The sequence below is a fragment of the Oncorhynchus mykiss genome, chromosome 17, assembly GCF_057628025.1.
Source record: "Oncorhynchus mykiss isolate SJ-2025 chromosome 17, ASM5762802v1, whole genome shotgun sequence".
Lineage (NCBI taxonomy): Eukaryota > Metazoa > Chordata > Actinopteri > Salmoniformes > Salmonidae > Oncorhynchus > Oncorhynchus mykiss.
Window position 1 is genome coordinate 9,331,006 of NC_143038.1, and position 27,712 is coordinate 9,358,717.

General features: G+C 42.7%; 2 protein-coding genes across 2 annotated transcripts; both read right to left on the minus strand.

Annotated features, from left to right (window-relative positions):
- Nucleotides 1–569: 569 nt before the first annotated feature.
- On the minus strand, nucleotides 570–7,443 carry LOC110493598 (uncharacterized). The gene is made up of 7 exons (XM_021567961.3): nucleotides 7,115–7,443; nucleotides 6,178–6,278; nucleotides 4,905–5,972; nucleotides 3,883–4,017; nucleotides 3,488–3,637; nucleotides 3,114–3,378; nucleotides 570–2,952 (listed from the first exon to the last, which is right to left on the minus strand). Exons 2-7 carry the CDS (start codon nucleotides 6,241–6,243, stop codon nucleotides 2,546–2,548), a joined length of 2,091 nt encoding a protein of 696 aa, XP_021423636.3. The 5' UTR covers nucleotides 6,244–6,278; nucleotides 7,115–7,443; the 3' UTR covers nucleotides 570–2,545.
- A 774-nt stretch (nucleotides 7,444–8,217) lies between these two features.
- Nucleotides 8,218–26,914, minus strand: LOC100136279 (hexokinase-1). Its single transcript, XM_036949561.2, has 18 exons — nucleotides 26,081–26,914; nucleotides 24,353–24,515; nucleotides 20,371–20,519; nucleotides 19,647–19,766; nucleotides 19,025–19,120; nucleotides 18,842–18,941; nucleotides 18,456–18,639; nucleotides 17,945–18,100; nucleotides 17,540–17,773; nucleotides 16,999–17,303; nucleotides 16,364–16,512; nucleotides 16,040–16,159; nucleotides 15,321–15,416; nucleotides 13,077–13,176; nucleotides 12,645–12,828; nucleotides 12,173–12,328; nucleotides 11,612–11,845; nucleotides 8,218–9,742 (listed from the first exon to the last, which is right to left on the minus strand). The coding sequence occupies exons 1-18, from the start codon at nucleotides 26,141–26,143 to the stop codon at nucleotides 9,580–9,582; spliced, it is 2,772 nt and encodes a 923-aa protein (XP_036805456.1). The 5' UTR covers nucleotides 26,144–26,914; the 3' UTR covers nucleotides 8,218–9,579.
- Between the last annotated feature and the right edge of the window lie 798 nt (nucleotides 26,915–27,712).

Sequence of the window (27,712 nt, forward strand, 5' to 3'; positions counted from 1 at the left end):
GAAATCATATTTGTTTTAAGCCCAAAAAGTTGGGACACAATAAAGTAACTGTAAATTGTCACCCCTAAGGTTGGCCTCTAAAGGCGGGTATACTATAGCCTGCCTCGTGGCATCATGGGAACAGACTTCAGCAGTAGACAATGATGGAATTGACAATGGGGCCACACAAAAGGCCACCCTTGGGAGAGCCTGTGTGTCCCTCGGCATGCTGGGAAAAAAAGAGAGTAACAGGAACAGATGTTGTTGAGTAACAGATGCCTTCTGGCCAGAGTTCCGGCACTACCAGCCAGACCTTCAAATGCTCAATCTGGAAAGAAAAATATTATCTATAGCATTTAAGAAAAGCAAGCATTTTATATTGTCTTTCATATAAATTGGTTAGGATCGAGGGGATGTAGACTTAACAGAAAACTGTGAAATTGGTCAACAGCAAACTGTATTACTTGTTTTTAGTATGGGATAAAACCAAACCTAAAACAAAATATATTCAAAAGTATTTTGCTAAGAATACATACGCTTGTTTTACCCCCTATACCTTTTGGTCAAATAATCAACTGTAGGACAACAAGTTGGCTTGAAGCCATACTTTATTTGGAGAAAGAAATGTTTAAAATCATGTTTTAAAATTCAATAAAGCCATTGAAGTACGTACATGTAATTTTTCATAAAAAGTTATATCATGCCTTTTAGCTTTTCCATACATAAAACATGTGGTATACATAGCATGATTGGTGCTTTATAAAATTACATATTTTATTATGACATATTTGACTTGCAGTTATATTCAAATTTGCACAAAAAAAAGAAGACATTTATCATCCCCTTCACTCAAAGAAAGCTAAATCAAAAAATACAAAACACAGTACATCATTACAATAATGGTTGCGTTCTTCTGACATGGCTTTAAGCACACATAATACAGTACTGTACACAGGTCCACCTCAGACAAAATGTACTAGAAACATTTGAGTTGCTGAGGATATGAAAATCTCTGGAACAGCCTAATCACCTGTTTGTTCACAAGGGTTGGCCGGAACTATATGCAGAACAGATTTAACTGATCTATAAATCATGTCAACTTCCTATTAACAGGGCTTTAACAGATTCCCATTATAGAGATTAGTGAATCATCAGAACAGTGTGTAGTAGCTCAAGGAGATCATCCTGATCAAGTAGAATGTTTCTTCATTGTGGGGGACATTTTATGTAAAATTTATAGTGAGGACCAGAAGGGATCTTAAAGGGGTATTACTGGTCTTACTGGCTCAGTTGCCCTTTATGTTTAGGAGTGTCTATTTACTGCATATCTAAAATCACCTTTAAGGTGGGAGGTTGGAAACAAAAGACTAAATATTTTAAGATCTCCATGATATAATTAATATACATTGGTAATCTTAGGGCAAATATATTTTTCTAATGTCAAATATCTAGGGTAGGACAACATATAAAGCTGAATTAAATTACACAATGTGCAAAAATGTATTGTGCATAGTATCATTGTCAAATTTTAATAAATATTAACGTGGTAATTAAATTCCACTCTGGGTGATTGTATTTTCCTCATGATTTATTTCGTTACAATATTTTTTTTTTCATTAAGTATTAAATGAAGCCGTTGGAGAACATTTTTATAGTTCACAGCAACAAACCTTCCCATTCATTGGCAAGTGCCCCAAAAGCACACATAACCCCATACACATGGATTAAAAAGCCTGATAAAAGTACAGATTTTCTCATTTATCCCAAAAAGTGTCACTTATAGTTGAAAGATCCCTTTTCACTTTTTTAATTAATTGCCTTATTGTTTTCATCTTCATCAATAAATCACAAATGAGCAACAAATAAACTCATATCGACAATGTAAAGGAATATTATGTCAATTCTTTTTAGTAAGGTTTTAAAAGGAAGGTATTTCAGCTAGCTTTAGTTCCTACTGTTTTGCTGTTTGAAGTAGCTATTAAACATGTGTAGCATAATGCCTGTCTTTGGACCGCCGAGGTATTCTTTGAGGTGTGTAAAACATGCTGAAACGTTTGTCACATTTCAAAATAAAAGTTGTGTCCTTAATTCATTTCTTGTCTCTTCCTGTTTAGAGGTATATGATCCTGGGTCGTCCAGTGCCTCCTGCATGTAATAGTGTTCCTATGTCGTCTTGATGTATGATGGTAACTCTCATTGATTCATTCGCTCTCTTCTTCATCGGTTCATCACCCTGCACTCTTTTTCTAGCCGTGGCTTGTTTTGCTTTCTCTCTCCCTTTTCCTTTTCTGTCTTTCTCTTTCTCACCCCTCCTACATGTCCTCCCTTCAATCTCCAGCAGCTTTCTGCCTCTCTCCCCTTTCCTCTCTTTTTCTTTCCCAATCCCAAATCAATTATCTCCCATTTTTTCCATCATTGGCAACTCCCTCTTGCATATCTGGGCTTCATAGGTGTGAGAAATATGGCACAAACTCCATCCAGCCTCCAATAGGTCTAGATGGAGCATCCACCATGTTGCTCATAACTAGCAATCCTCTCGGATCAGAAAAGGGCTCCCCCTCTCCCTCTAGGAGGGAGGCCCGTGGCTGGGCATGTTGGTCATGGTGCCGCCCATCCCAGCTGGGCCGCACATGCCCGAGGGCCCTGCCAGGGCTGGAGGGCTGTGTTTGGGGGTCTCCAGGAGGCCCTGTCCTTGCCCTTGGCCCTGGGTGGCCCCGTGGTGGGCGTGTTGCAGGGCATGGCGCTCCAGCAGGGTGCGGTGGGTGAAGGCCCGGTGGCACACGGTGCACTGGAAGGTGCGCTCGGCCCGGTGCGTGCGCATATGCACGTTGAGTGAGCTCTTCTGTGTGAAGCGCTTGCCGCACACAGAGCACTGGAAGGCGCGCACGCCCGTGTGCACCACCATGTGCTTGAGGAGGTAGTCACGCAGGGAGAAGGAGCGCCAGCAGATGCTGCACTGATGAGGCTTTTGACCTGAGGCACACACAACAGAAAATAGGATCTGTTAGTGTGACATGTGTATCAGAGACACTATCTGTTATGTGGAGTTTTAACATGTGTATACAACAATCATGAACAGTAAACGTTTTGAAGGAAGTGATAGTAACTAGTATATATAGAAAGTGGTGGCCTACCGGAGTGTATGAACATGTGCTTGCTGTAGTTCTTCCTGGAACGTAACGATTTCCCACAATGAGTGCAGTCGAAGGACGTCTCAGAACCCTGGGAGGAAGGGGAGGGGCCTGGCGTGCCACAGGTTGACAGAGCAGGGGTCATTGGTGCCGGGGGCGGAGCCTGTTGGCTGTGCTCCGTTCCTGCCATGCTGTCAATCACCATCGGTCCGCCCACAAAGAATGAGGCTGATGGCTGTGATTGGCTGACTGGGTACTGAAAAAGTAGCTGAAAGGGAAACAGGAATTGAAATAATGGCCACCAACGACTTTCATGATTAAAGTCTACAAATTGTTGCAATAACTATTTTAAAACAATGTTTACATTTGTAACTGACCTGGTTGTTGATGGACTGTGAGGAGGTAGATGGAGACAGTAGCTTGTTTCCTCTTCCTCTGGGGTTGAAGGACATGGCCTGAGCCGGCTCGTTCTGGGGCCAGAAAGCCTCGGGGGAGAAAACTCCAGCCTCATCATAGAACACACCCTCCTGTAAGACAGAGAGACAAAATTCACTTATGACTATTAACTAACTTAATTAGCCCTAATACATAACCTTGAAATGTCTATAAAGCTGTGATAATAATAAAATAATGAGAATAGACACTTTTATCCAAAGCAATTTACAGATTCCGAACATGCAGCCCATACGGATTTTGAACCCACAACACTGGTATTTTTTGCCAGCACCATGCACCAACAACAAGTTGCTGTCTAGGACAAAACAAGACTCACCTGGCCGAAGGTTGCCATGGATTCCTGTGTGCCCTCCTGCCCTTCAACACGTCTTCCCTCCTCCAAGCCGAAGACCCCTCCATCCGGCTCCTGCACGCCTTCATCCTTCACCACCACTTCCTCTCCTACAAGAACCTAAGAGAAGGTAAAGAAACATATATAGTCAATTAGAGTATAGAGTCTAAAATTGGTGTGTCAAACTGTGGTGTATGGTCAGGAATGTGAAGACAGTAAAAAGACAATTATAAACCGGGTCGTTCGAGCCCTGCATGCTGATTGGCTGAAAGCCGTGGTTTATCAGACCGTATACCACGGGTATGACAAAAAATACTTGTTTAATGTTCTAATTATGTTGGAAACCAGTTTATAATAGCAATAAGGCACCTTGGGGGTTTGTAGTATATGGCCAATATACCACAGCTAAGGGCTGTATCCAGGCACTATGCGTTACATTGTGCATAAGAACAGCCCTTAGCTGTAGAATATTGGCCATATACCATCTATTGCTTAGATATCAATTTCTCAATGGACAAATTAAGAAAAAAGGTGCAATTTAGAACCTAAAAGGGTTCTTCAAACCCTTTTGGGTTACATGTTCTACATTGAACCCAAAAGGGTTCTACCTGGAACAAAAAGGGCTCCCCTATGTGGACAGCCGAAGAACCCTTTTGGAACCGTTTTTTCTAAGTATATATAATTGGCTTAGGTACAATGTAACAACAACTAAAAAGAGGTGCTAGTTGGCACTCCATCCAAAACTTAACATGTTTAATGACCCATAGAAGGGGTGTTCACTGTTTAATCAGTCCATGGAACATTAACTAGGAGGATAGCCTAATATAAGACTTCTGGACAGCAACTTCCTTTCAATTATGTTTATTGCTGACACGTTCAGATCTATAGCTTAATTCCCAGCAATGACACAATGAGAGTAATTGCCGTCTAGAAGTCCTGCTTTATTCACTTTATGATGTCTGGCTGCATATCTGCCTGCCTTACAACTGTAACCATTGGGAACTTACCTGAAGCCTGAGTGGCTGCCTCTGCTTGCGGCTGTGTCCTCCTGCCCCTCTGTCTCTGTCCAAGTCTCTCCCTCTGTGATGTCCATCCATCTCCTCCTCCTCGCAGTATCTGTCCATCCCCACGAGCTCCTCCGAGAGGTCAGCCGCGTTGCTGCGGATACTGTCCCGGCCAATGCTGTCCACGCTGCTGACACCAGAGCTGCAGCCGACCGAGAGATTCCCTGAGCTTCCAGCATTGGCGCCGTTAGCGGTTGCCGCTAGCAGGTCTCTCAGCTTGTACCTCACATCCTGGGTGCAATTTGAGTTCTTCATGAGGACCCCGGCGGCCCCTGAGCTTAGCCCGTCAGCCCCACACAGGGCCCCGGGGCTGCCCATGTCAGCTAGAGCCATCAGCCCCGCTGGGTTAGCCTGCCCAAGGGCGCCTCCTGGGCCGCTCTCACTAACATTAACGTTCAAGTTTGCTCCGCCCAGGCCTGTGACCATGTTGCTCGCCCCGCAGTCCCCCAAGGCGAAGTTCGAGAAGCTCTGGTAACCCCCACCACCGCTGACTGCGCCACCCCCACCAATACAACCACCACCGCTGTCCCTCCCTTTACCCCCTCCCCGCTCCTCCTGCTTGGGCAGGACCCCAGCTGTCATCCCCCCTCCTCCTCCACTTGCTGCGGCGGCCGCAGCAGCAGCCACCTTCCTCTGGGAGATGATCTGGGTGCACTCGTCGATGACCGTCTTAATCTGCAGGATGCTGGCGGCGGTGAGGATGCAGAGGGCCTGCGACTGCACCACCACCAGCGAGCCGCTGTACATAAAATCCACCAGCTGCTTCACCGTCTCAGCGGGGACCAGCGGCGGCACCGAGATCTCAGAGTGGCCCAGCAGCAGCTTGTCCTGGAAGAAGGGGCTGCCAGCGGCCAGCACGCAGGCATGGGCACGCAGCGAGGCGTCGTGGATGCGCACCGTCACATCGCAGAAGAGGCCCTCACGCCGCTGCGTCCGTAAAGCCTCCAGAACAGACTGGCTGGAGTTGTGCAGGTGGATGTAGTGCACCGTCTCCGTGCCCGCAGCCATGGCCTGAGGATGAGGGACGGGGTGGGTTGTAAGAGTGTCTGTCGGCTCTGAATCAGCTTGAAGGGGAGGGAAGGCAGGGAGAGAAGGGGGTACGGAGCATGGGCCACTGCGGGGCCGGGTGCCTCCCCTTAAATACTCATTGGGCTGCTTAGAGGTAATGAAGTTGTATCCACTGTGTCAGGAGGTATAATAGGATGTGTGAGGTTACCTGAGTGATGCACCTGCTTTGGTGGAGTGGGTTTCCTTGGCAGTCTTGCAGGGCACCCCTAACCATGCAGTCAGTCACCTCAAGCTCTCAGTGCAACCCCGCTGGAAGCAAAGATAAAATTATGTTCAACAAGAGTATTGTATGTGCTGTAACATAATATAACTGATCTAGCTAAATCCTTACAATATTTTGTTTTTATCCCACAGGTACAAAATTACAATTAATAGCAAATAATTAGCAGGTGGCAGTGGCCTGTACTAAATGGGGCATGTAGCCTAGTGGTTAGAGTGTTGGCCCAGTAACCAAAAGGTTGCTAGCTCGAATCCCTAAGTTAAAAATGTGTCGTTCTGCTCCTGAACAAGGCACTGTTCCCAAGGCCATCATTTGAAATAAGAATGTGTTCTTAACTGACATGCCTAGTTAAATAAAGGTTACACACAAATGACCACAGTAACCTGCCTGATTGGACAAGGCAAGTGATTTATAAGGGCGGGAATAAGTGGGCGCGTGGGACAGACAACAGCGCATGATGACAATTTCATTAAATAATGATCTGCATAGCTAGCTAAAGCCCTTTTTGTGTGGTTGAGTGACAGTGGAAAGAGCGGTATGTGTGAATTGCAATAATGTCGATGATATAAATGTAATGCATCATTATATTATATTTCGTAAGACATAGCTATGTCAATAGGCCTATCTCAGACAAAAATATCTATGCAACCAGACAGGCAAATAACTGTCAAATTGTCACAGTAAATGCTACCATAGGCTAGCTAGCTATCAAGCCAATGTTATGTAGGTTGACATTCTCCTTTACGAATTCAGTCTCGTGAGCACACAAACATCTTCGGTGTGCATTTGCATGAACTACGAGCATGTGGTTTGTAGAAATTTATTGACATTACAATAAATTCTAATAACCAAAGCTGACACCTACCACGGTTCAATTAGCATGGCTAACTTGACTAGCTGGCCACTGGTTGAAAATCGCAAGCTAGCTACAAACTAACGTTAGCTAGCTAGTTAGCTTCCTGGCTAGCACAGCCTTCTTGCATTGCTCTTCGACCTATTTCGTCTATCGACAATTATTCTACCGTATTTACATATCTGCAGTGTGCAGCGATAATAATACGAGTATATTAATATGCATGCATTTCTGTAAACAAATATCTAACAGTTAGAATTAACGCGTATTCCTCCAATATTTCTGCTGCAAAAACAGTGCCAGTGACTGCACAGACTTTGTGCAGAATCACACACAGATCTGTATATATATGGATGGTTAGCTACATGTGGTGCATAATTGTAACGTTAATGATTTAGCTCACTGATTCTCAACTGGTTGGTCGCGACCGAGGTTTTGAAAGGGTCGCGAGTGTCTTGAGTAAAAAATAAATATTATAATTGTATTATTTGTAAATTAAGAATAGTGCAGTCTGAACTTAAACTACTAAAACCAAGTAGAACGTGTGTAGAAATTATAATGAACCTATATGTTTTAATAATTTAACATCTGAACTATTTTTCAATCACAGTATTTTCAATATAGTTATTAACAGCGCTATTTAGACTTCGCTGATTTAGAGGTCTCAAATCATTGAGTTTAACATTCTTCATCAAGAATATGGGCAACATGGAATGATTGACAATGAAAAAAGGTGGGACTGTTGTTCCCAGTTTATAATTTGTACATTTACTATCAATATAGCATTTCAAATAGTTTTCCAGATTGCATTTTGGTGATGCTAGTATTGGATCGCAACTCAATTTGTGTCCCGATGCAAAACCATTCAAGAACCACTGCTTTACCTAAACTAAGTTTTATATGCAATTTTAAACATCATGTCTACCTTTAATGAATTCTGCTTTTTCTTTGGTGATAGACAACAAGGAAGAACCCTTGAGTTGAAGAATTATGTCTATTTAAGTTTAAAATAGCCCATCCACCATTGGTGTTGTCTTTTGCTATGTCTTGAAGCTTATTGTAGAATCAGCTCCACCTGTACAATGAAATTCTAAGAAAGAGACATCTCCACAGTATTTACTGCACAACAAAATATAATTTAATGAATTCACTTGTCACAGTTTGGAACACAAATCTATTTTGATATATAAAATAAAAGGATCCAGGACCCTCCATTTGTCTCAGAATAAGGCATGCAGTCTTCATAGAGCTTTGGACATGTAAAGCTACAGGTCATGTTACAGTAGGACTCACAGAGACATTCAGGTCATGTTACAGTAGGACTCACAGAGACATTCAGGTCATGTTACAGTAGGACTCACAGAGACATTCAGGTCATGTTACAGTAGGACTCACAGAGACATTCAGGTCATGTTACAGTAGGACTCACAGAAACATTCAGGTTATGTTACAGTAGGACTCACAGAGACATTCAGGTCATGTTACAGTAGGACTCACGGAGACATTCAGGTCATGTTACAGTAGGACTCGCAGAGACATTCAGGTCATGTTACAGTAGGACTCACAGAGACATTCAGGTCATGTTACAGTAGAACTCACAGAGACATTCAGCCACAAGTACACACAGAAGCGCTCGGAGTAGCCACTCTTGTCTTGGGGCCCAATTAACATTTATTATTTCTGCACACAATGCGTAGGTATAGGTGGGAATGAACACAAAACACAACACCTAAGGTATAGTAGTAATTCACATTTATGTAGCAACAAGGTAGTACACTTTAACTGGGGGGGGGGGGGGGGGGGGGTCATTCAACTCTCCAAGCTCCTCAGAAAAAGTGGTTAGGTGAAGGCGGAATACTGTATTATGTGACTTACTTTTAACATACATTTACACAAAAAAATAGTAGTAGACTATTACATTGTGTGAAAATAGTATGTAGGTGGTGTGTAAAATTCTGACTTTTTACAGCCGTGACTCTTGCTTTCCACCCTATAAACACAGGCCTTTTTGGAAAAGATATATAAAGAGTGTAATCACTATAAAGGAGTTGTTGTATCATTCATTGGATTAAATGTTCAATGGTTCAATTGAGAGTTCTACCAAAATACTATTACTCTTGTAACTCGCATATCCAGTAGAAAGTACAGAGAACTTTTTTTTGGTGCAAAATCCAACTTTTGTTATACAATACACACGTTTTGCACTATATTTATCAGATACTTAAGACAACATGCTATGGAGGAAAATGTACAAACATTTAAATGATAAACCCTTCTGGTGCATTATAAATAAATAAAGGTGAAATATTCTAGTATTTTTACTTCCTTATGCATGCGGACATGTCTCCGGCTGTGAGAGTGACCAGGTGGAGTCACGGCTGTCGGGGCTATGGGGAGATGGAGAGAAGAGCTGTGCGGTGGGTGGAAGAAAAGTTGGAGTAGCAGGGCGTTGTACAGGTCATGGGAGGGGCAACTCATTACGCTTGCTGAGCCGCTTGCTGTGCCTCTTGCGCTCTCTGGCGACAGCCCACAGCTGTGATGAGGGCTGCACCCTTGCCGCTCCCATCCTCCGACAACAGGAAGTTGACGTTACACTTAGGGGCGAGCTCCTTCACTGTCTGGTGGAAGATCCGGGAAAAGCTGGAGAGACAGGCACACATAGTCAGACGAGTATAAGGATAATTGTCTCTTATAGGACATACAGTGGGGCAAAAAAGTATTTAGTCAGCCACCAATTGTGCAAGTTCTTCCACTTAAAAAGATGAGAAAGGCCTGTAATTTTCATCATAGGTACACTTCAACTATGACAGACAAAATGAGAGAAAAAAAATCCAGAAAATCACATTGTAGGATTTTTAATTAATTAATTTGCAAATTATGGTGGAAAATAAGTATTTGGTCACCTACAAACAAGCAAGATTTCTGGCTCTCACAGACCTGTAACTTCTTCTTTAAGAGGCTCCTCTGTCCTCCACTTGTTACCTGTATTAATGGCACCTGTTTGAACTTGTTATCAGTATAAAAGACACCTGTCCACAACCTCAAACAGTCACACTCCAAACTCCACTATGGCCAAGACCAAACAGCTGTCAAAGGACACCAGAAACAAAATTGTAGACCTGCACCAGGCTGGGAAGACTGAATCTGCAATAGGTAAGCAGCTTGGTTTGAAGAAATCAACTGTGGGAGCAATTCTGATCACAAAATGATTAAAAATTCTACTGTAAATTATGATCACAACGGTGAGCAAAAATCCCAGAACCACACAGGGGGACCTAGTGAATGACCTGCAGTGAGCTGGGACCAAAGTAACAAAGCCTACCATCAGTAACACACTACGCCGCCAGGGACTCAAATCCTGCAGTGCCAGACGTGTCCCCCTGCTTAAGCCAGTACATGTCCAGGCCCGTCTGAAGTTTGCTAGAGAGCATTTGGATGATCCAGAAGAAGATTGGGAGAATGTCATATGGTCAGATGAAACCAAAATATAACTTTTTGGTAAAAACTCAACTCATCGTGTTTGGAGGACAAAGAATGCTGAGTTGCATCCAAAGAACACCATACCTACTGTGAAGCATGGAGGTGGAAACATCATGCTTTGGGGCTGTTTTTCTGCAAAGGGACCAGGACGACTGATCCGTGTAAAGGAAAGAATGAATGGGGCCATGTATCGTGAGATTTTGAGTGAAAACCTCCTCCCATCAGCAAGGGCATTGAAGATGAAACGTGGCTGGGTCTTTCAGCATGACAATGATCCCAAACACACCGCCCGGGCAACGAAGGAGTGGCTTCGTAAGAAGCATTTCAAGGTCCTGGAGGGGCCTAGCCAGTCTCCAAATCTCAACCCCATAGAAAATCTTTGGAGGGAGTTGAAAGTCCGTGTTGCCCAGCAACAGCCCCAAAACATCACTGCTCTAGAGCAGATATGCATGGAGGAATGGGCCAAAATACCAGCAACAGTGTGTGAAAACCTTGTGAAGAGTTACAGAAAACGTTTGACCTCTGTCATTGCCAACAAAGGCTATATAACAAAGTATTGAGATACTTTTGTTATTGACCAAATACTTATTTTCCACCATAATTTGCAAATAAATTCATTACAAATCCTACAATGTGATTTTCTGGATTTTTTTTCTTCTCATTCTGTCTGTCATAGTTGAAGTGTACCTATGATGAAAATTACAGGCCTCTCATCTTTTTAAGTGGGAGAACTTGCACAATTGGTGGCTGACTAAATACTTTTTTGCCCCACTGTATCACTGAATTGATGATGCGGATTCATTACAGTTGTACTCAGAGTTCTATTTCTATGATATCTAAGTAGACAAGATGTAGCAGATGTGAAATGTCCTTATCCTCTGACACTAATATCACACGTCATTATGGAAATGCTTCTAATTTCCACCTTTTAACATTTTAAGGAAGCTTTGGATTTAGTTTACTATGAGCTAACGCTGGCTCTCATTTTTTCCCTCTCCCTTCCTCTCTCTCTATCCCTCCATCACTCACTGTGGGTGCAGTTTGTAGAGTGTTCCGTCAACCCCCACAGTGACGTCTAGGTGGTCCAGCCCTCTGTTCTCACGAATCTTGTCCACCACGCCGGCCATTCCGGCTCCGCAGATCTGAGCTGCACGGAGGGACACGGTGCTGCATACCTCCTTGACGATGATACTGTCGTCACATGTGCTGTCCAGACCCAGCTGCTGTAGGATGGCCCTGACCTGCAGCAAGGCCAGGCGATCGCTGGGGGAAGAAAGGGTTAAAGGTCCATCAAGAGCCATTGGATCACTGGATACTGAATAGTTACTTGTGCTTACAGGTAGGCCTAATATTGGTTACAGTCTCATGAAGGTGTCTATCATATTCTTATGTGTTTGTAACAATGTAGATGCAATTGTTGTAAACAATTTGTAATTGTATTAAGTATTGGTTCTCAACACCGTAGATAATCTCTGTACATCCCAAATTACAACAGGATTCTTATGCACACCCCCAGGTGTATATCCTTAGTTAATAGGGTCAAATGTAAGTACAGCGAGATATTTTTTTGTTTAATCACATGTTCCCTACCTCTCTATCTGGGACAGGAACTTGGTCTCAAAGATGCCTCTGGTCTTCAGCGTCTCAGAGATCTTTCCACGGAACAGGAAGCCGCGCTTGGTCAGGTCAATCAGGATGTTCCTCACAATTTCTCCCAGGTACATGCCGCTACACATCTTCTCATACCTGAGACATGGAGTGAAACATACCCAAAATGTGAGGCATATAACTTAGTTATTTAGTTTGGCCCATCTTTCCTCAGGGAACATAGTACAGTAGACCATCGATGACTCTTAGTCTAACATACCAACAATCACAACCAAGCACCATTTTATTTTATGGATAACAATAAAGTATTTTAGAGTCAATAAAGGATTCTGGTTCAAATACGATAAAGTACAGGTGCATACTCAGGCCATTAACAAAACACTCAGGCCAAAAAAACAACAACCAAAAAAAAACAAATTTCAGCCATTTACTAGTTTGGCTGTTCAATTGTCACCTCTGTTTGCCCTCGTTGAGTGAGTTCTCGTCCACGGCGCAGTCGTACTGCGTCCTGATATCGTCCAGGCACCCATTGTCCCCGAAGGCGCCCCACTCCATGTTGACGCACATGCGTCCCTCGTTCCCCTCCACCGTCTCTATGTTCCTCATCTCCTCCATGTAACACGCGTTACTGCCTGTCCCTGTTAGAATACACGTGACATCCCAGGTCTTAGGTTTATAATGCACGTGACATCCCAGGTCTATAAATCTATACAGTATTACATGAATTGCGGATATACTGCTTATTACAATGTACATTACAGTAAATTATATACAATTTGGTATAAAAGTTTTAGCCATTAGCGTTGTATCTAATTTCATCAACTTATTTTGCATTTGATAGAAAATACAAGGTTGTGTTAATTAAAATAAGTAGTGGACTGTATACCTGCAATAAGTCCAACCTCACAGGTGGGCTCTTCATATGCACACGTCATCATTGTTCCAACAGTGTCGTTCACCACAGCTACCACATCCAGATCAAACTCCTACACTTACACACAACACACAAACAACATTATGAGTTGAACAGTACATTTGAGTGAGTTGAACTATACATTTTCTGCTTCACCCAATGCTTTAAATAGTAACCTCATTCGTCACCTTAATTTACTGTCACAACCAGAAAACAAACCTCCATTTAGAGTCATGCATCATGTTGTAAAGCAAAAAACATGATATTATTTTCAGTGTGAGTGTTGGTGTGTACAAATGGTTATTTCTCAGTTATTTCTCAATGAATTATCCACTTTTCCCCCCTGGAAATGTTAGTGAATGGCTGGTTCAACTGAAAGATGATATCAGACATGGCAACCTTTCAAATAGCACTCCAAGAACAATGCAACCCACTGACCCTCCACACATTCATTATTATGCAGAAGCTCAGACAGGAGACAGACAGGCATACACATACATACACACACAATTGACAAAAATATATCATATTCCCATTCCCATTTGTAAAGATCCAGATTTTTTGTTGTTGTTGCTAGAAATATAAACTCGCAATTTGGTCACAACAATGGTCACAACAAACACTCTCAAGTTCATTTGTCTTATACGTTTCCTGTAACTATTTACAGTCATTTTTGCATTCTTGTTTATTACAATTTTCCCATGTTAATAAAATGCTATTTAAACAATTTCCACACCTCTGCATTGCGGTAGTCCTGGAAATCCAACCCTAGGCAACACAGTGACTAGGGACTGGTTTCAGTAATTGACTCTTTATGTTATAGATTAACTACGTCACTACCTACAGTACATCGATTAAAAAAAAGCAATTATCTTGGCTCTCCAACAAATCATGAGGCAGTCACGCCTGAACGTCGCGATTCAAAACCAAAACTTGCAGGAAAAACCTTTGCAGTGGTTTTAGTTAAAGTAGTTAAAAATAACCAAAGTGATCTCCATCTTGCTAGCCAACATTTAGTATTTTTTTATTTTGCCAATATTTAGTATTTTATTCAAGCCAATAAAGTAGTGACGTAGGTAATTACGTACTTCCTCTATGCCAAAATAGTCCATAATTGAAACCAGGCTCTAGTCACTGTGTTGCCTAGGGACAGGTTTTCGAGACTAGCATTGCGGCTCTGTTTTACCTGGGGTTTTTTCCCGAATCAATTTGCTCATTGACATTCAACTAATACTTACTCCATCCTCCATCTAAAAAGGTGAAATTTATAAAAAAGATACTGAGAAACATGTTGGTGTGTGATTTGGGCTGAGAACCCCTCAGAACAACAAGTCCAGAATGACTGAAGCACATTGAGTATAACCGAGTTACTGCAGCACGTCTGAAAGTTGCCAATGGAGACATTGCATATGCTACTAGCATATGCTCCTAATGCTAACTTAGCATGATATGCTATTGTTTTATTTAAATATTGTGGTCTGGCATTTTGCATTGTTGAATAAATTGAAACATTGTTACTTGGGATGGTATCAGTATTTCCAACCGCATAGAGTGATTTATTGTTGATAAATGGTGTTATGAATGAGATCAACCTTTACGTGGGGTGTTAAAGTTGATGGTGACTGAGACAGTGTAGTGGCTGTTCAGTTATGGCGCATGAGTGTAATGACAGTTCCACACAGTATTGCCAATTTAGCGATTTTGTTACTATATTTAGCGAGTTTTCAGACACCTCCAGCAACTTGTATTGATAAAAGAGCCTAGCAACAAATTCACTACTTTTCAGGCTGCCTTTGGGGAGTTTTCCCACAAAGGATTTCTATGGTTTTGATAGCATTTAGCGACTTTTCCCACTCAAACTTTTCTCCCGCAAAACATGGGAGACGCTGTCTGTGCAAAAAAGGCACTGCAATGGTGCACAGATAGGCAGAGAAGCACAAGGGGAGGGGGTGTGCAGTGGGAGAGGTGGCGAAAACGCTATGTCGGAGACCGCAGCTGTGCAGGGCAAATTGGTGCTGTGACTTCGTCATGGCAACGGCAAAACGTCACCCAGCGACTTCTAGCAACAAATCAATGAGCCAATAGTGATTCTCACTGAAAAATTGTTGGCAACTGGTTCCACACCAGTTATTTGATTCTACTCTATGGAGTTATATTGTGGGGAGGTGTTACATATTATCACAGTGGTGTGACATAAGGCGTGGTGTCCAACCTCACCTCTTTCCTCTTGATGCCCTCCCGGAGAAGCTCCACCACGTCTTCACCCTCACAGTCTGTGCATTTGAAGCCTTTGGTCCAGTTCACAAGGATACCCTGAAAAACAGAAAAGGCACTTTTTGGTTACGCTACTATCACCTAGAGCTGGACGATATGGCCAAAAATCCATATTGCGATAAATTGCATGAATTTATGCGATAACGCTAAAATAGAACGATACATTTATATATATATATATACATATATATATATATATATATACATATATATATATATATATATTTATTATAATGTACACCATCATTTTATTATTACACACACAAAAAAACTAAGATGTATTGTTGTAGCGTCAATTGTCCCATTAACAATCACCCATATTAGCAAACTTATAGAATTTCAAACTTCACATTTCTCTAGTATATGCTACTTATCACAATGAACGATATCAGCAAAATGCCTTCGGTGTCAATAATTTTAAGTTTATCGTCCCAGCTCTACGATCACTTAATACATTGACTTGATTTTCAGTGCATCCACATATTTTATAGTTACATTAGACACGACTATCACTCAGAACGATCAATGAAATATACTGTGAAATGCGAATGTTGATCATAATTGTCAGTGAGAGTGATTCCATTTTTGGAGGATCTTGCGTAACAGGATATATTTTGGGTTCTCATCCAGGGTAGATGTTAGCCAGCAGATAAACTACTCACTGCATCCAGGCTCTTCTGGTGGCAGGGGAAGGAAAAGGTGAAGCCCAGAGGCAGACGGGCACTCTTCATGCCCATGTAGTCCAGGAAGTCAGAGATGCAGTGCACAATGTGGTCAAAGAGCTGGAGGAAACGGTGGGAAAAAACGGCTTTAATAATCATACGCTGATTGATGATGTGCTGACTGTATTTATTTCAGTGCAGACAGAAATACATTAGACTCAATTATTTGGACATTTGAAAACGGATGAATCATAGTTCATGAATTGAGACCGAATCTAATGGCTTTTGGCTAATGACATTTAGTATTTTCAGCCATTGCTGTACCTCCTCTCCCGTGCCCTGCATGACCTCGATGGGAATGGCGTAGATTTTGTTGTGCATCTCCACTGTACGCCTTTTCCCACTACGGATCTTAACCAGCAGCACCCGGAAGTTTGTCCCTCCCAGATCCAGTGCCAGAAAATCCCCATTTTCTGTAACATGAGAGCTGGCTTATTAGCTAATGATTTTACAATACCATACAAACTACCACTATTTCCATAATATATTCTCATGCTTCAAATGTTAATTCTCATAGTTCTACCTGTATGAATTGCTTGAGGTCAGTGACATTCATCTGCTGTTCAGATTAGGCAGGGATATTGGGTAACGGTTCAGTAAAAACAAAGGGATTCTAACATGCAAATGCCCAAGGATTATACAAAAAGTACAAAAAGTAGACCAATTATGAAAGCACTGAAGCTTTTAAACTTTTGCAGGGGTCAGTCCCATTTTATTCCCTAACGGTTGAACAAGGAATTCCTCTATGGAGGTGTAATTGAATTCTTGATTCGACTACAATTCAGATGGAACTGATTCCCGCCAACTGTGAATAGTGGTGAGAAGATATATTAATTCCGCATTTAAATCCTTCCTGCTATCCATCCATCCATCCTTCCACAACCCCTCCTGTTGGTCACCTGTTCCGTCAGGCGTGCTGCGCACGTAGGTGGGCAGCATCTTGACTGTGGCTGAGTCGTGGGTCTTTTTCCCCAGGCCGTTCTCGATCTCTGTCCTCATCCTCTTCTTCACCTCCAGCAGCTGGGCTTTGCTCAGACGGAACTCGGCCAGTGTCTGGGCAATCTGGCGCGTCTGGTCGGCCAGACGGTACGCTACCGCCGTCACCATGGCAGCACCCTTAGCACTTCCGCTCTCGGACAGCAGGAAACGGACGTCAGAGTCGGGCACCAAACGCCGCACCGTCTTGTGGAGACGCCGGGCATATCTGCAGAGAGAGAAGGGCAGATGAATGGAAGAGATTACAAGCTGTTTGGATTTTTGTATCAAAGTCTAGTACTTGTCAGAGAAATGTCAATCTTGATATGTTATTGCATCATCACTTGTGGTAGAGACCAGCATATTCTTTGACACCTGTGGCTATTTTGAAATTCCCTTCTGTTCTCTTATTGTGTTCTTGCACAGAGGAGGTCCTATCAACCTTCTGCAGGATTGAGTACTCACTGAGGGTGCATCTTGTACATCGACCCATCAATGCCCACAGTGGTGCGCAGGCGGGCGACTCCCTTGTTGTCCTTCAGCCGAGTAAGGATACCTCCCAGTGTAGCTGCGATGAGGTTCGCAGAGCGGAAGGATACGATAGTGCACACGTGTTGTACGGCAACACAGTCCTCTTGAGAAGGCTCCACCCCAAGCCTCGTTAGAATCTCTTTGCATTTGGTCAGGCCTTCCTTGCTCCTGTTATGGGGAGAGAGAGGTCAATGGCAAGAATTTATGTAGTGCATGAGCTCTACAGCTCACTTAGCCTCAAATAACTTTTCATTGTATGTAATGGAGGTCATATAGTCCACAAAAACAATGAAGTTGTGTATATTTTCCTTGGAAGAAACTCCATGGTTGACCTCTTACTTCTCAATGGCTGAAACATGCTTCGTTTCGATCTTCCCTTTTGTCAGAAGCTCAGGGGTTATCCGACCCTCGAACAGCAGTCCCTCCTTGGCCATCTTGACCAGGATGAGGCGGACCAGCTCTCCCATAAACATCCCGCTGGCCATCTTCTCAAACCTTCCCAGACACAGACACAACAGAGACACTGTCAGTTTATTTTTAGGGCTTGTAAACAAATACACAGCTTTACGTTCTCTGAGGATTTATTGTTTTGTGACATGACTCTTCCCAGAGATTTTGTAAATACCTGCTTGGGTTGAACAATGTCTACACTGTTTTCTGTTTTATCTTGGCGGTGAGGGTGGCAAGCCCCTGGCCTGGAGCCCTATATATTTATCACTTGTAGTGATTTTTAACTGACAAATTGTACCGTAATTAGCTTTAGGTAATAAGTCCGTTATAGCAACAACTATCAACATATATTCCACATAGCAGTCCTGAGTTCCATGCAGGCCCTGCTGTCTTGACTTACAGCTGTTTCCCAGGGTTGAGGGAGCCTCGGTCGATCTCCCGGTCAAATTCTGTACGGAGGTCCTCCAGGGACCCGTCGTCCCCGAACGCCCCCCACTCTGTGTTGATGCACATCCTGCCCTCGTCTCCCTCCACCAGGTCAATGTGCCGCAGCTCCTCCATGTAGCAGGCATTAGTACCAGTACCTGAAAGTACACCCAGCCTAGTAAATAACCTGTCTGGAGCACTACGGCAAGCCACAGGAGAATGCTGTTCCGCAAAATGGGCATCTGCTTAATTTTCACTTAATTTTAGAATTAACATGAGTCTACAATGACACAACCATTCTTTGCCATACACTTTTGAGTGTATGCGAACATACATGTCTTGAATGCTGTGTATCCTCACCTATGATAATGCCAACTTCACATCGTTGATCGTCGAACCCACAGGTCATCATTGTTCCGGTTGTGTCATTGACCACTGCCATGATGTCAGCTTCATAGTCCTGACAAATACAATATGTTTTCTAATTCTCTTCCAGTGGAACACGTGGTAATTCAATTATGGTTAAGAAATAAGAAAACTCACCCCTCGTTTCTTGATGGCCTTGTTCAGAAGCTTCACAACGTCCATGCCTTCTACACCACTCACTTTAAACTTCTTTGTCCAAGTCACTAAGACGGCCTTTAACAGACAGCACTTTCTTTAATAAATCTGTCCTATGACCACCTAGTGTTAGTCTTAGCTAGTGTTAGCTGGTGTTGACTGGTGTTGGCTAGTCTTAGCTAGTGTTAGCTAGTGTTGGCTAGAGTTGGCTAGTCTTAGCTAGAGTTAGCTGGTGTTGACTGGTGTTGGCTAGTCTTAGCTAGTGTTAGCTAGTGTTGGCTAGAGTTGGCTAGTCTTAGCTAGAGTTAGCTGGTGTTGGCTAGTCTTAGCTAGTTTTATCTGGTGTTAACTGGTGTTGGCTAGTGTTGGCTAGTCTTAGCTAGTGTTGGCTTTTAAAATGGCTTTTAAAATGAGGATTTTGTCCCCCAGGCAGGTACCACCCCCGCAGTTGTATACTCTACAACATAACTGTGCAAACTCAAACCCTAAAAGTTGTCTTATACTTAAATATAATTAAACCAATTATGCCATTTATTGTGGTTTCTCAACATCTCAAATAAAGCATTAAAACATTATAAAAGCATACATTATTGGAACCTCTTACCTCATCCAGTTTAGTTTGTGCACATGGGAAGGAGAATGTGAATCCTACAGGGAGTTTTTTATCCTTGATCTTTTGCTTCTCCATGAAGTCACCAAGGCATTCTGCGACATGGTCAAAGAGCTACAGACATAAAAATAACTTGCATTGAGGAGTGAGACAGAAGCACGTAGTTATACAATTACACATAATAACAGTAGCAGCAACCCAACCCTATTGGCTTGTCAAACCCCTAATTAACAATTTAACTGGTTTGAATTGGTAAATCATGATGGTGGCCAGCAGTTCTTCATGTCAGTCCTCTACTACGACCACTCTGTAGGCCTATAGGTTACAGTGTGGAATGTTTTTTTTGTTTCAACCAATTACAATTGATCTCTCTTGTTACAGAATTGTTGTGGGTATCACGTTACTGTTGCCAACTGCCCTCTCTCCGGGAGTTTCAACAGTCAACAGATGTCAACAGTGTAGTGATGGGGGTCTTGATGTCACACCCACTTCATAGGACAAACAGATCCATACAACAATATTGAGTACCTGCTTTTATACAGAGTTATCCTTATTGTTTGACCCGGTGAACCTCTGATGTGAGTGAATGAGACTTGAGGCAATGGTCTGGAAGTGTTTGGGCAGTTTTGAGGGTGTTTTTTGTTGTGTTTGAGTTTGTTTTGTTGTATTTTGGGGTGTTTTGTTTAGTTTTTTGGTGGTGTTTTGTGGTGTTGTTGACCTGTGTCCCACTCCCATGGATAATGTCCTCAGGGGTCTCGTAGACTAGGCTTTCCATCTGAACCGGCTGCTTCTTGTCTTGTGTCACCTTCACGCGCAGGATACGGAAGTTGGAGCCACCCAGATCCAGAGCTAAGAAATCCCCCTTTTCTGTCAGATTGGAGAAAATAAAATAAAAACACAGAAGAAAATACATGAACAATATTACCTATTTTCTAGTGTATTTCAAGCAGCGTGTTACTTTCTACAAAATTCCTTTTAGGTGAACTGAATTGATTGCCTGCCAGGTGCTATATGTCAGGATTATGTCATTCTAGGAAGAGAGACAAAATCATACTCTGTCCTCAAAAGGTAAAGAAAGGCCTGTTTATATTGATTGTATATATCAAGCACCAAGCTGTTTGTGTACTCCAGACACTAAGCTGATCTAATTACACTATCTGTCTGGTGTTGACCACAGAGCATTATCACAATCTGTTCCCTTGACCTGTCTGGAATGAAATGTCACTGAGCTGTATTGGATGGAGGTGTGTCTGATGGCCTACAGACTAGACGATGGCTCCATTTGTAGCTGCCATTAAAGCAAAGTAGAATTCTATCCTCAGGCTAACTAGGTAATATTCTGTTATAACACTGTTATAGAGTACTGCTGTTCCATCTAGATTGTAGTTTACAATAAAGGGCCTGCAGTTAAAAGAGTTCTCCACTGTTGATATTCATCTTTCCTTACTCTGTAGAGAATACCATCACAGAAAATATATATCATGTGTTGCTATCTTGTTGATCATGGCATTGATGGCTTGTGATTGGCCTGTGTAATTAAGTAAATTGTTTATAATACTTTTGCACACATCTCACATACTTGACACATATCAGTTGTCAGCTGTCACCATAGCCTCAACTTTGAACTTTGACTGAATCCCCCTTCCCAGACCACTTCATGTCCAGTGGCTGAAAACTATGGCTATTTATAACATGCAAGATGACAGGGAACTGCTCACGGCAGGCTGGCTTTATGATACGACCCCTCTGCAAGGCTAGCCTTGTTGGACCTTGGGATTTACTGTCCACAGGCCACTCTGTTTACAAACAAAGATAGGCCACCCTGGTCTATGCATAGGTTGGATGTTTGGAGTAAACCTCTTGACAATGCCCTCTACTATCAGCAGTGGCCTCTACAATCAGCAGTGGGCTCTACTATCAGTGGCCTCTACTATCAGCAGTGGCCTCTACAATCAGCAAGTTCAAAATAACTTTCTGACATTTTATTATCAGGCAACATTTTACATTAAGTATTTTCCATCCTCTTCTCCAAAGTAGTAACTTTATGCTGGGAAGATTGCCTGTTGACATTCAACATTACATTTGTTAATGTAACCCAATACTCTAGTTATTTATTAATGAGGGCTGGGCATTTTAACTGATGTTGACAGACAATCAGCAGTAAACAAACAAGGAAACAAACAGTGAACTCATCTCCTCTTTTTTCATGTCTTAAACTATAAATCTTACCTGTAACTTTAAATTTCATCTACAACATATACATTTTATATACTATAAACTGAACAAAAATAACCCCAACTGTCCCCAATAAACCCAACTACCCCAACGGTGGACCCCTGCATCATTTTGCATGAGCTCAGTGTCTCTGTATCTAGCAGTTGAATGATCAGCGTCAGTGATATTAAATGTTATCATGCACTGCTATTGCACAGCTAATCATACTGACAGCCCATAGACACTCTAGTGGTCACAGAGAGCACTGCTTTGCTCCTGGGCTCACAACAATGGCGCTATGTGGCCATATGACCTGCCAAGTTGAAATACAGGGGCCACACAGTACACACAAAAAGCCTAATGGCACAGAATGGCACAGGCCATTTAAAATACCTCAGCACATTTTTGCAGCACAGATAAGCTGCGAGTGTAGTGTGCTTTAAAGTGCTTACAGTATAAACACTATTTTCAATGTAGAGTTAAAAGTGCTTTTACTAGAAGTAGCCTGAAAGGACATGCCAGTAGATATGCAAGCTGCAGGTCCAAATGGGATCCATGCCATTATCTTATGATTATGAATGTATAGGTTTTTTTGTAATGCAGAGAGGCAGCTAACATCATCAGTTTGGATTATTTCCAATGTACAGTGGGGCAAAAAAGTATTTAGTCAGCCACCAATTGTGCAAGTTCTTACACTTAAAAAGATGAGAGAGGCCTGTAATGTTCATCATAGGTATACTTCAACTATGACAGACAAAATGAGGGGGGAAAATCCAAAAAATCACATTGTAGGATTTTTAATTAATTATTTTGCAAATTATGGTGGAAAATAAGTATTTGGTCACCTACAAACAAGCAAGATTTCTGGCTCTCACAGACATGTAACTTCTTCTTTAAGAGGCTCCTCTGTCCTCCACTCGTTACCTGTATTAATGGCACCTGTTTGAACTTGTTATCAGTATAAAAGACACCTGTCCACAACCTCAAACAGTCACACTCCAAACTCCACTATGGCCAAGACCAAAGAGCTGACAAAGGACACCAGAAACAAAATTGTAGACCTGCACCAGGCTGGGAAGACTGAATCTGCAAAAGGTAAGCAGCTTGGTTTGAAGAAATCAACTGTGGGAGCAATTATTAGGAAATGGAAGACATACAAGACCGCTGATAATCTCCCTCGATCTGGGGCTCCACGCAAGATCTCACCCCATGGGGTCAAAATGATCACAAGAACGGTGAGCAAAAATCCCAGAACCACATGGGGGGGACCTGGTGAATGACCTGCAGAGAGCTGGGACCAAAGTAACAAAGCCTACCATCAGTAACACACTACGCCACCAGGGACTCAAATCCTGCAGTGCCAGACGTGTCCCCCTGCTTAAGCCAGTACATGTCCAGGCCCATCTAAAGTTTGCTAGAGAGCATTTGGATGATCCAGAAGAAGATTGGGAGAATGTCATATGGTCAGATGAAACCAAAATATAACTTTTTGGTAAAAACTCAACTCGTCGTGTTTGGAGGACAAAGAATGCTGAGTTGCATCCAAAGAACACCATACCTACTGTGAAGCATGGGGGTGGAAACATCATGCTTTGGAGCTGTTTTTCTGCAAAGGGACCAGGACGACTGATCCGTGTAAAGGAAAGAATGAATGGGGCCATGTATCGTGAGATTTTGAGTGAAAACCTCCTTCCATCAGTAAGGGCATTGAAGATGAAACGTGGCTGGGTCTTTCAGCATGACAATGATCCCAAACACACCGCCCGGGCAACGAAGGAGTGGCTTCGTAAGAAGCATTTCAAGGTCCTGGAGGGGCCTAGCCAGTCTCCAGATCTCAACCCCATAGAAAATCTTTGGAGGGAGTTGAAAGTCCGTGTTGCCCAGCAACAGCCCCAAAACATCACTACTCTAGAGGAGATCTGCATGGAGGAATGGGCCAAAATACCAGCAACAGTGTGTGAAAACCTTGTGAAGACTTACAGAAAACATTTGACCTCTGTCATTGCCAACAAAGGGTATATAACAAAGTATTGAGATAAACTTTTGTTATTGACCAAACACTTATTTTCCACCATAATTTGCAAATAAATTCATTTATAATCCTACAATGTGATTTTCTGGATTTTTTTTTATCATATTGTCTGTCATAGTTGAAGTGTACCTATGATGAAAATTACAGGCCTCTCTCATCTTTTTAAGTGGGAGAACTTGCACAATTGGTGGCTGACTAAATACTTTTTTAACCCACTGTATATATTGCTGTACTTTATTAAAGAGATTGAAGGCGATATTAATTAAGCATTTTCCAATTCGTAACATATCATCCGAATTGCTGGAAAATTATTATTATTATAATTTTTTTGCAGGATGTAATATATCATATGAAATGTATGACTTTGTGCAACCCGTTTTGGCTCGTGAACCAACTGAGCCACACAGAACCACTATTGCATTGAAGTTTATTCTGTATTGACTTGACACTTTACCTGATCCATCAGGGATGGACCTGACAAAGGTGGGCAACATCTTGACGGTCGCGGTGGTGTGGGTGTCGCGGCCCAGCCCGTTCTCCAGCTCCCGCCGGAACCGACACTTGATGTCATGCAGTGTCTCGTCAGAGAAACGCATAGAGTAAAGGTACTTGTCGATCTATAGACCACCACAGGAAAGAATGGATACAATATGTTATGATGATATGTCATCATGATACAGTATATACGAAGATTAGGGTCTTGAGTTTTACTGACCCTAACTATTATGTATCGTTATGATACTGTATATTACTCAACCAATGATGGAGTGCAGGTAATTAGCAATGTGAAGACAGACAGACATTACAAGTTGTTATATTATTCCAGAGTGCAATGGAACACAATCCACGGGGAACAACTGGATAGGATCCACAGATTATTATATAATCTCTTACAGTGGCATTGGTATTCACCAGTCGCTATGGGGCTCCAAAAAGAAGAGCTGAGCTGAACAATATTACTGCTGTAGAGCCGATAGCTCGAGAATGATTGTCCTGATATAAATAGCATTGTGCAGGCTTCACATAGAGACGAGTATGTGTGTGACGCTAGTAATTAAGTAGTAGTAGGCTACAAACGTTATGAAATGCACACTATCAGAGACCATCTGTTTTCATCACAATGGTAAGTATTAGTACAATTTTGGGGCATCAAAAAAATGTCATGATTAAGATAATTTAATATTTTGCTGAATCAGCCCTCATACAGGTCTTAATCAGGAATGTAATGGTTAACTGAGTTTATTCCCAGGGGCCTTAACATTTTCACTGCTGTGGTGAATCACACATTAGTAACTAGCTACAGTACTAAGGGCACGTGCACATGCTGCACTACACGTCACGTATGACATCACAAATCCTATCCCACACTTTGTCAGAGAATGAGCCACTCTGTCTTTACTCAGTCTCTAGGGGATGTCACACAGGTCAAGTCAAAACCAATTAATTTATTAATGTATAATGTGTGTCCTGAGACAACTAGATTATCTGATGCTTCTCTGACATCTACATGTCGTGCCTTGTTTCTGTTCTGATCTGAGGTCAACATCTGTCTATCACTAACGGGCGTGTCCCCTCCTATCCACGGGAATGAACGAGGGAATTGATTTGGTTACAGGCCTAGTGTCAGGGGAGGAGGATGGCGAGGCAAGGTGGGGTTTGGCACTTTAACCGTTTCCATGACGATGGAGAGGGAGAGACCGAGAGAGAGAGAGAAGAAGAGGGGGAGGGAGAGAGGAAGTGCTCACAGCTTCCTTCTAAGCAGCCTCTAGCTCACAGACACCTGTCTGCTTCAGAGGCCCCGGCAACAGACGCCCCGGAAACACTCCTTAGTGATGAGAGGGGAGCTAGCATGCACTGCATCACGACCACCACCAGCTAGCCCACCAAGCTGGCACATCCTAATCTCAAGGACACACCGTGTGTTTATTAAAAACTGCACACTCCTGTTCCAACACTTACTCTAGACAAGACTAACCACTCATCAATATTAAATCAGATGTCCATCATGGCTTCCCTCCCAAAGCTCCATCCTCGCCCAGCCTCATCACATGTCCCAGAGGCATATTGATATGCAGATAGCATCAACCATCAACCAGTGTCCATGACTGTCAGCAGCGTCTACTCTTGCAGAACTGACCCATTCTAGAGGGAAGAGTACAGTAAAAGTGTTGTAGTCACTCACCTTCTTAACCTGGTCATCCTTCAGCTCAGTGAAGTAATATGCCAGAAGCTGTGCCGCTATCATCCTGCCTGCACGTATGCGAGGGCTGTCAGCAACTGACGGACGGAGGGAGGTGAGAGAAAAGGGAGGAAAGAACAACCGATTTCCAAGCTCTCTCTTGTCCTTCACTGATCCCTTCTTTATTCTAATGAGGAGGAAACGCAGACCTGAGCTGCCCTAGTCCCCTTTGAAAATAATTGTGAGGTAAAAGTGCTAGTAAAACAGTGAAGAAGAAGAAGCTGTGCCTTGGTTGCACACACATAGGCACACACACAGTGTCTTGTCTGTGTCTCAGTGCTGTGGTGCTAGCTCTTCTAGCTGCTCCCTGCTAGCTGCCTGTCTGTTGGTGGATGCAGTGCTGCACTGGAATGGTGGTCAGTTAAGCCCTGCCCCCACCGTACACTGATTGGCTCAGCCGAGTATGGCAAGGGGAGGGGGGGCTGAGGGCTTCTCCTTCAGCTCAGGAAAGGAGGAGAGAAGAATGGGGGATAGGAAGAGAGAGAGAGGTGGGAGGGAAAGGGGGATTGCAAGAGAAATGGATAAGGGAGGAAGTGGAGGCTTGGTTGATACAGTATCCCACCCCTCTCCACGAAGCAGCAGAGAGAGAGTCATTGAAAGAGAGGGATAGAGAAAAAGAGAGGGAGAGACTCCCGGCCGGCATGTCTGTACCCAGGGGAGGACGTGCAAGTAGGAGGGCAATCACATGATGATGTCATTCCTCTCCTCTGCATCACCATCCTCATGCTGGGGCATCAGCTGGATGATTGTAGGTGACTGAAGGGCACCCTGACAGCTCTAGGGACATATATAGAAATATACTTTAGGTTAAGGTCTCTGAGTTGAGTGTTTGTGTTAGTGACACCTATTCTACTTCTATTGCCCCATCAACGTTTTATGTGATGTAGTCTGTGACCCTGTGACCTCTCTCCAAAGTGGAACCAGTGGACATCGCAAGTTATTTTTCATAATTGTATTGATGAGGTCAACCTCTTGAAATTTAGGATGGGTTTGGATATTTGGTGGGGTCCTTTATAAAACAGACAATGTATCAAGTCAGAGATGATTCAGTGAAGAGTCTGGATGAAAAAATGTATCTAAAGACTTGAGTGCTTGACGTACGTGGTCTTGAGGTAGAGAAGAATTTGAAAGCATCTCACCACTCTCACCAACTGTTGTATTGAATAGAAGCGGGCAGAAATCTTGAGGAGAAGTTCTGTATGTCACTGTTTTTGAATATTATGAATGCCATCCTATCGTTTTTTGTCAAACAATTAATCAATACCGATTTACCAAAACAGCTCATATGTAATGTGTACCATTCCATCAGAATTATATTTCTTTCTGTTTTGAAATGTCACTAAAATGTACATTTCTCAAAATATTACAGCTGCTTATGACAGTCACCTTTCTTTTGTCTTTTGACCTTCAAGTTTGAACCACAAGAAAATGCCCCATCAATGGTATAAAACACAAGGACTGAAACACCGTATCAATTTCTGATGATCTGATGCAACAAAACTCAACATTACTGGTCATACCTGGTCTTGAAGGTGTTAAATATCCCCCTTCTCTGCAGTCCCCAGCACGTCACCC

Bases quoted from the DNA above. Each gene is read 5' to 3' on its own strand.
- LOC110493598 (XM_021567961.3), bottom strand. From the start codon at position 6,243: ATGGTTAGGGGTGCCCTGCAAGACTGCCAAGGAAACCCACTCCACCAA. The intron at 4,018-4,904 runs GTAAGTTCCCAA...ACCTTCTCTTAG, and splicing joins GGCAGCCACTCAGGCTTCAG to GTTCTTGTAGGAGAGGAAGT. The intron at 2,953-3,113 runs GTAGGCCACCAC...TGTGTGCCTCAG, and splicing joins GCACATGTTCATACACTCCG to GTCAAAAGCCTCATCAGTGC.
- LOC100136279 (XM_036949561.2), bottom strand. From the start codon at position 26,143: ATGATAGCGGCACAGCTTCTGGCATATTACTTCACTGAGCTGAAGGAT. The intron at 13,177-15,320 runs GTGAGGTTGGAC...GTGTAAGTGTAG, and splicing joins AGGGCATCAAGAGGAAAGAG to GAGTTTGATCTGGATGTGGT. The intron at 12,829-13,076 runs GTATACAGTCCA...GTATTCTAACAG, and splicing joins TGAGGTTGGACTTATTGCAG to GGACAGGCAGTAACGCGTGT.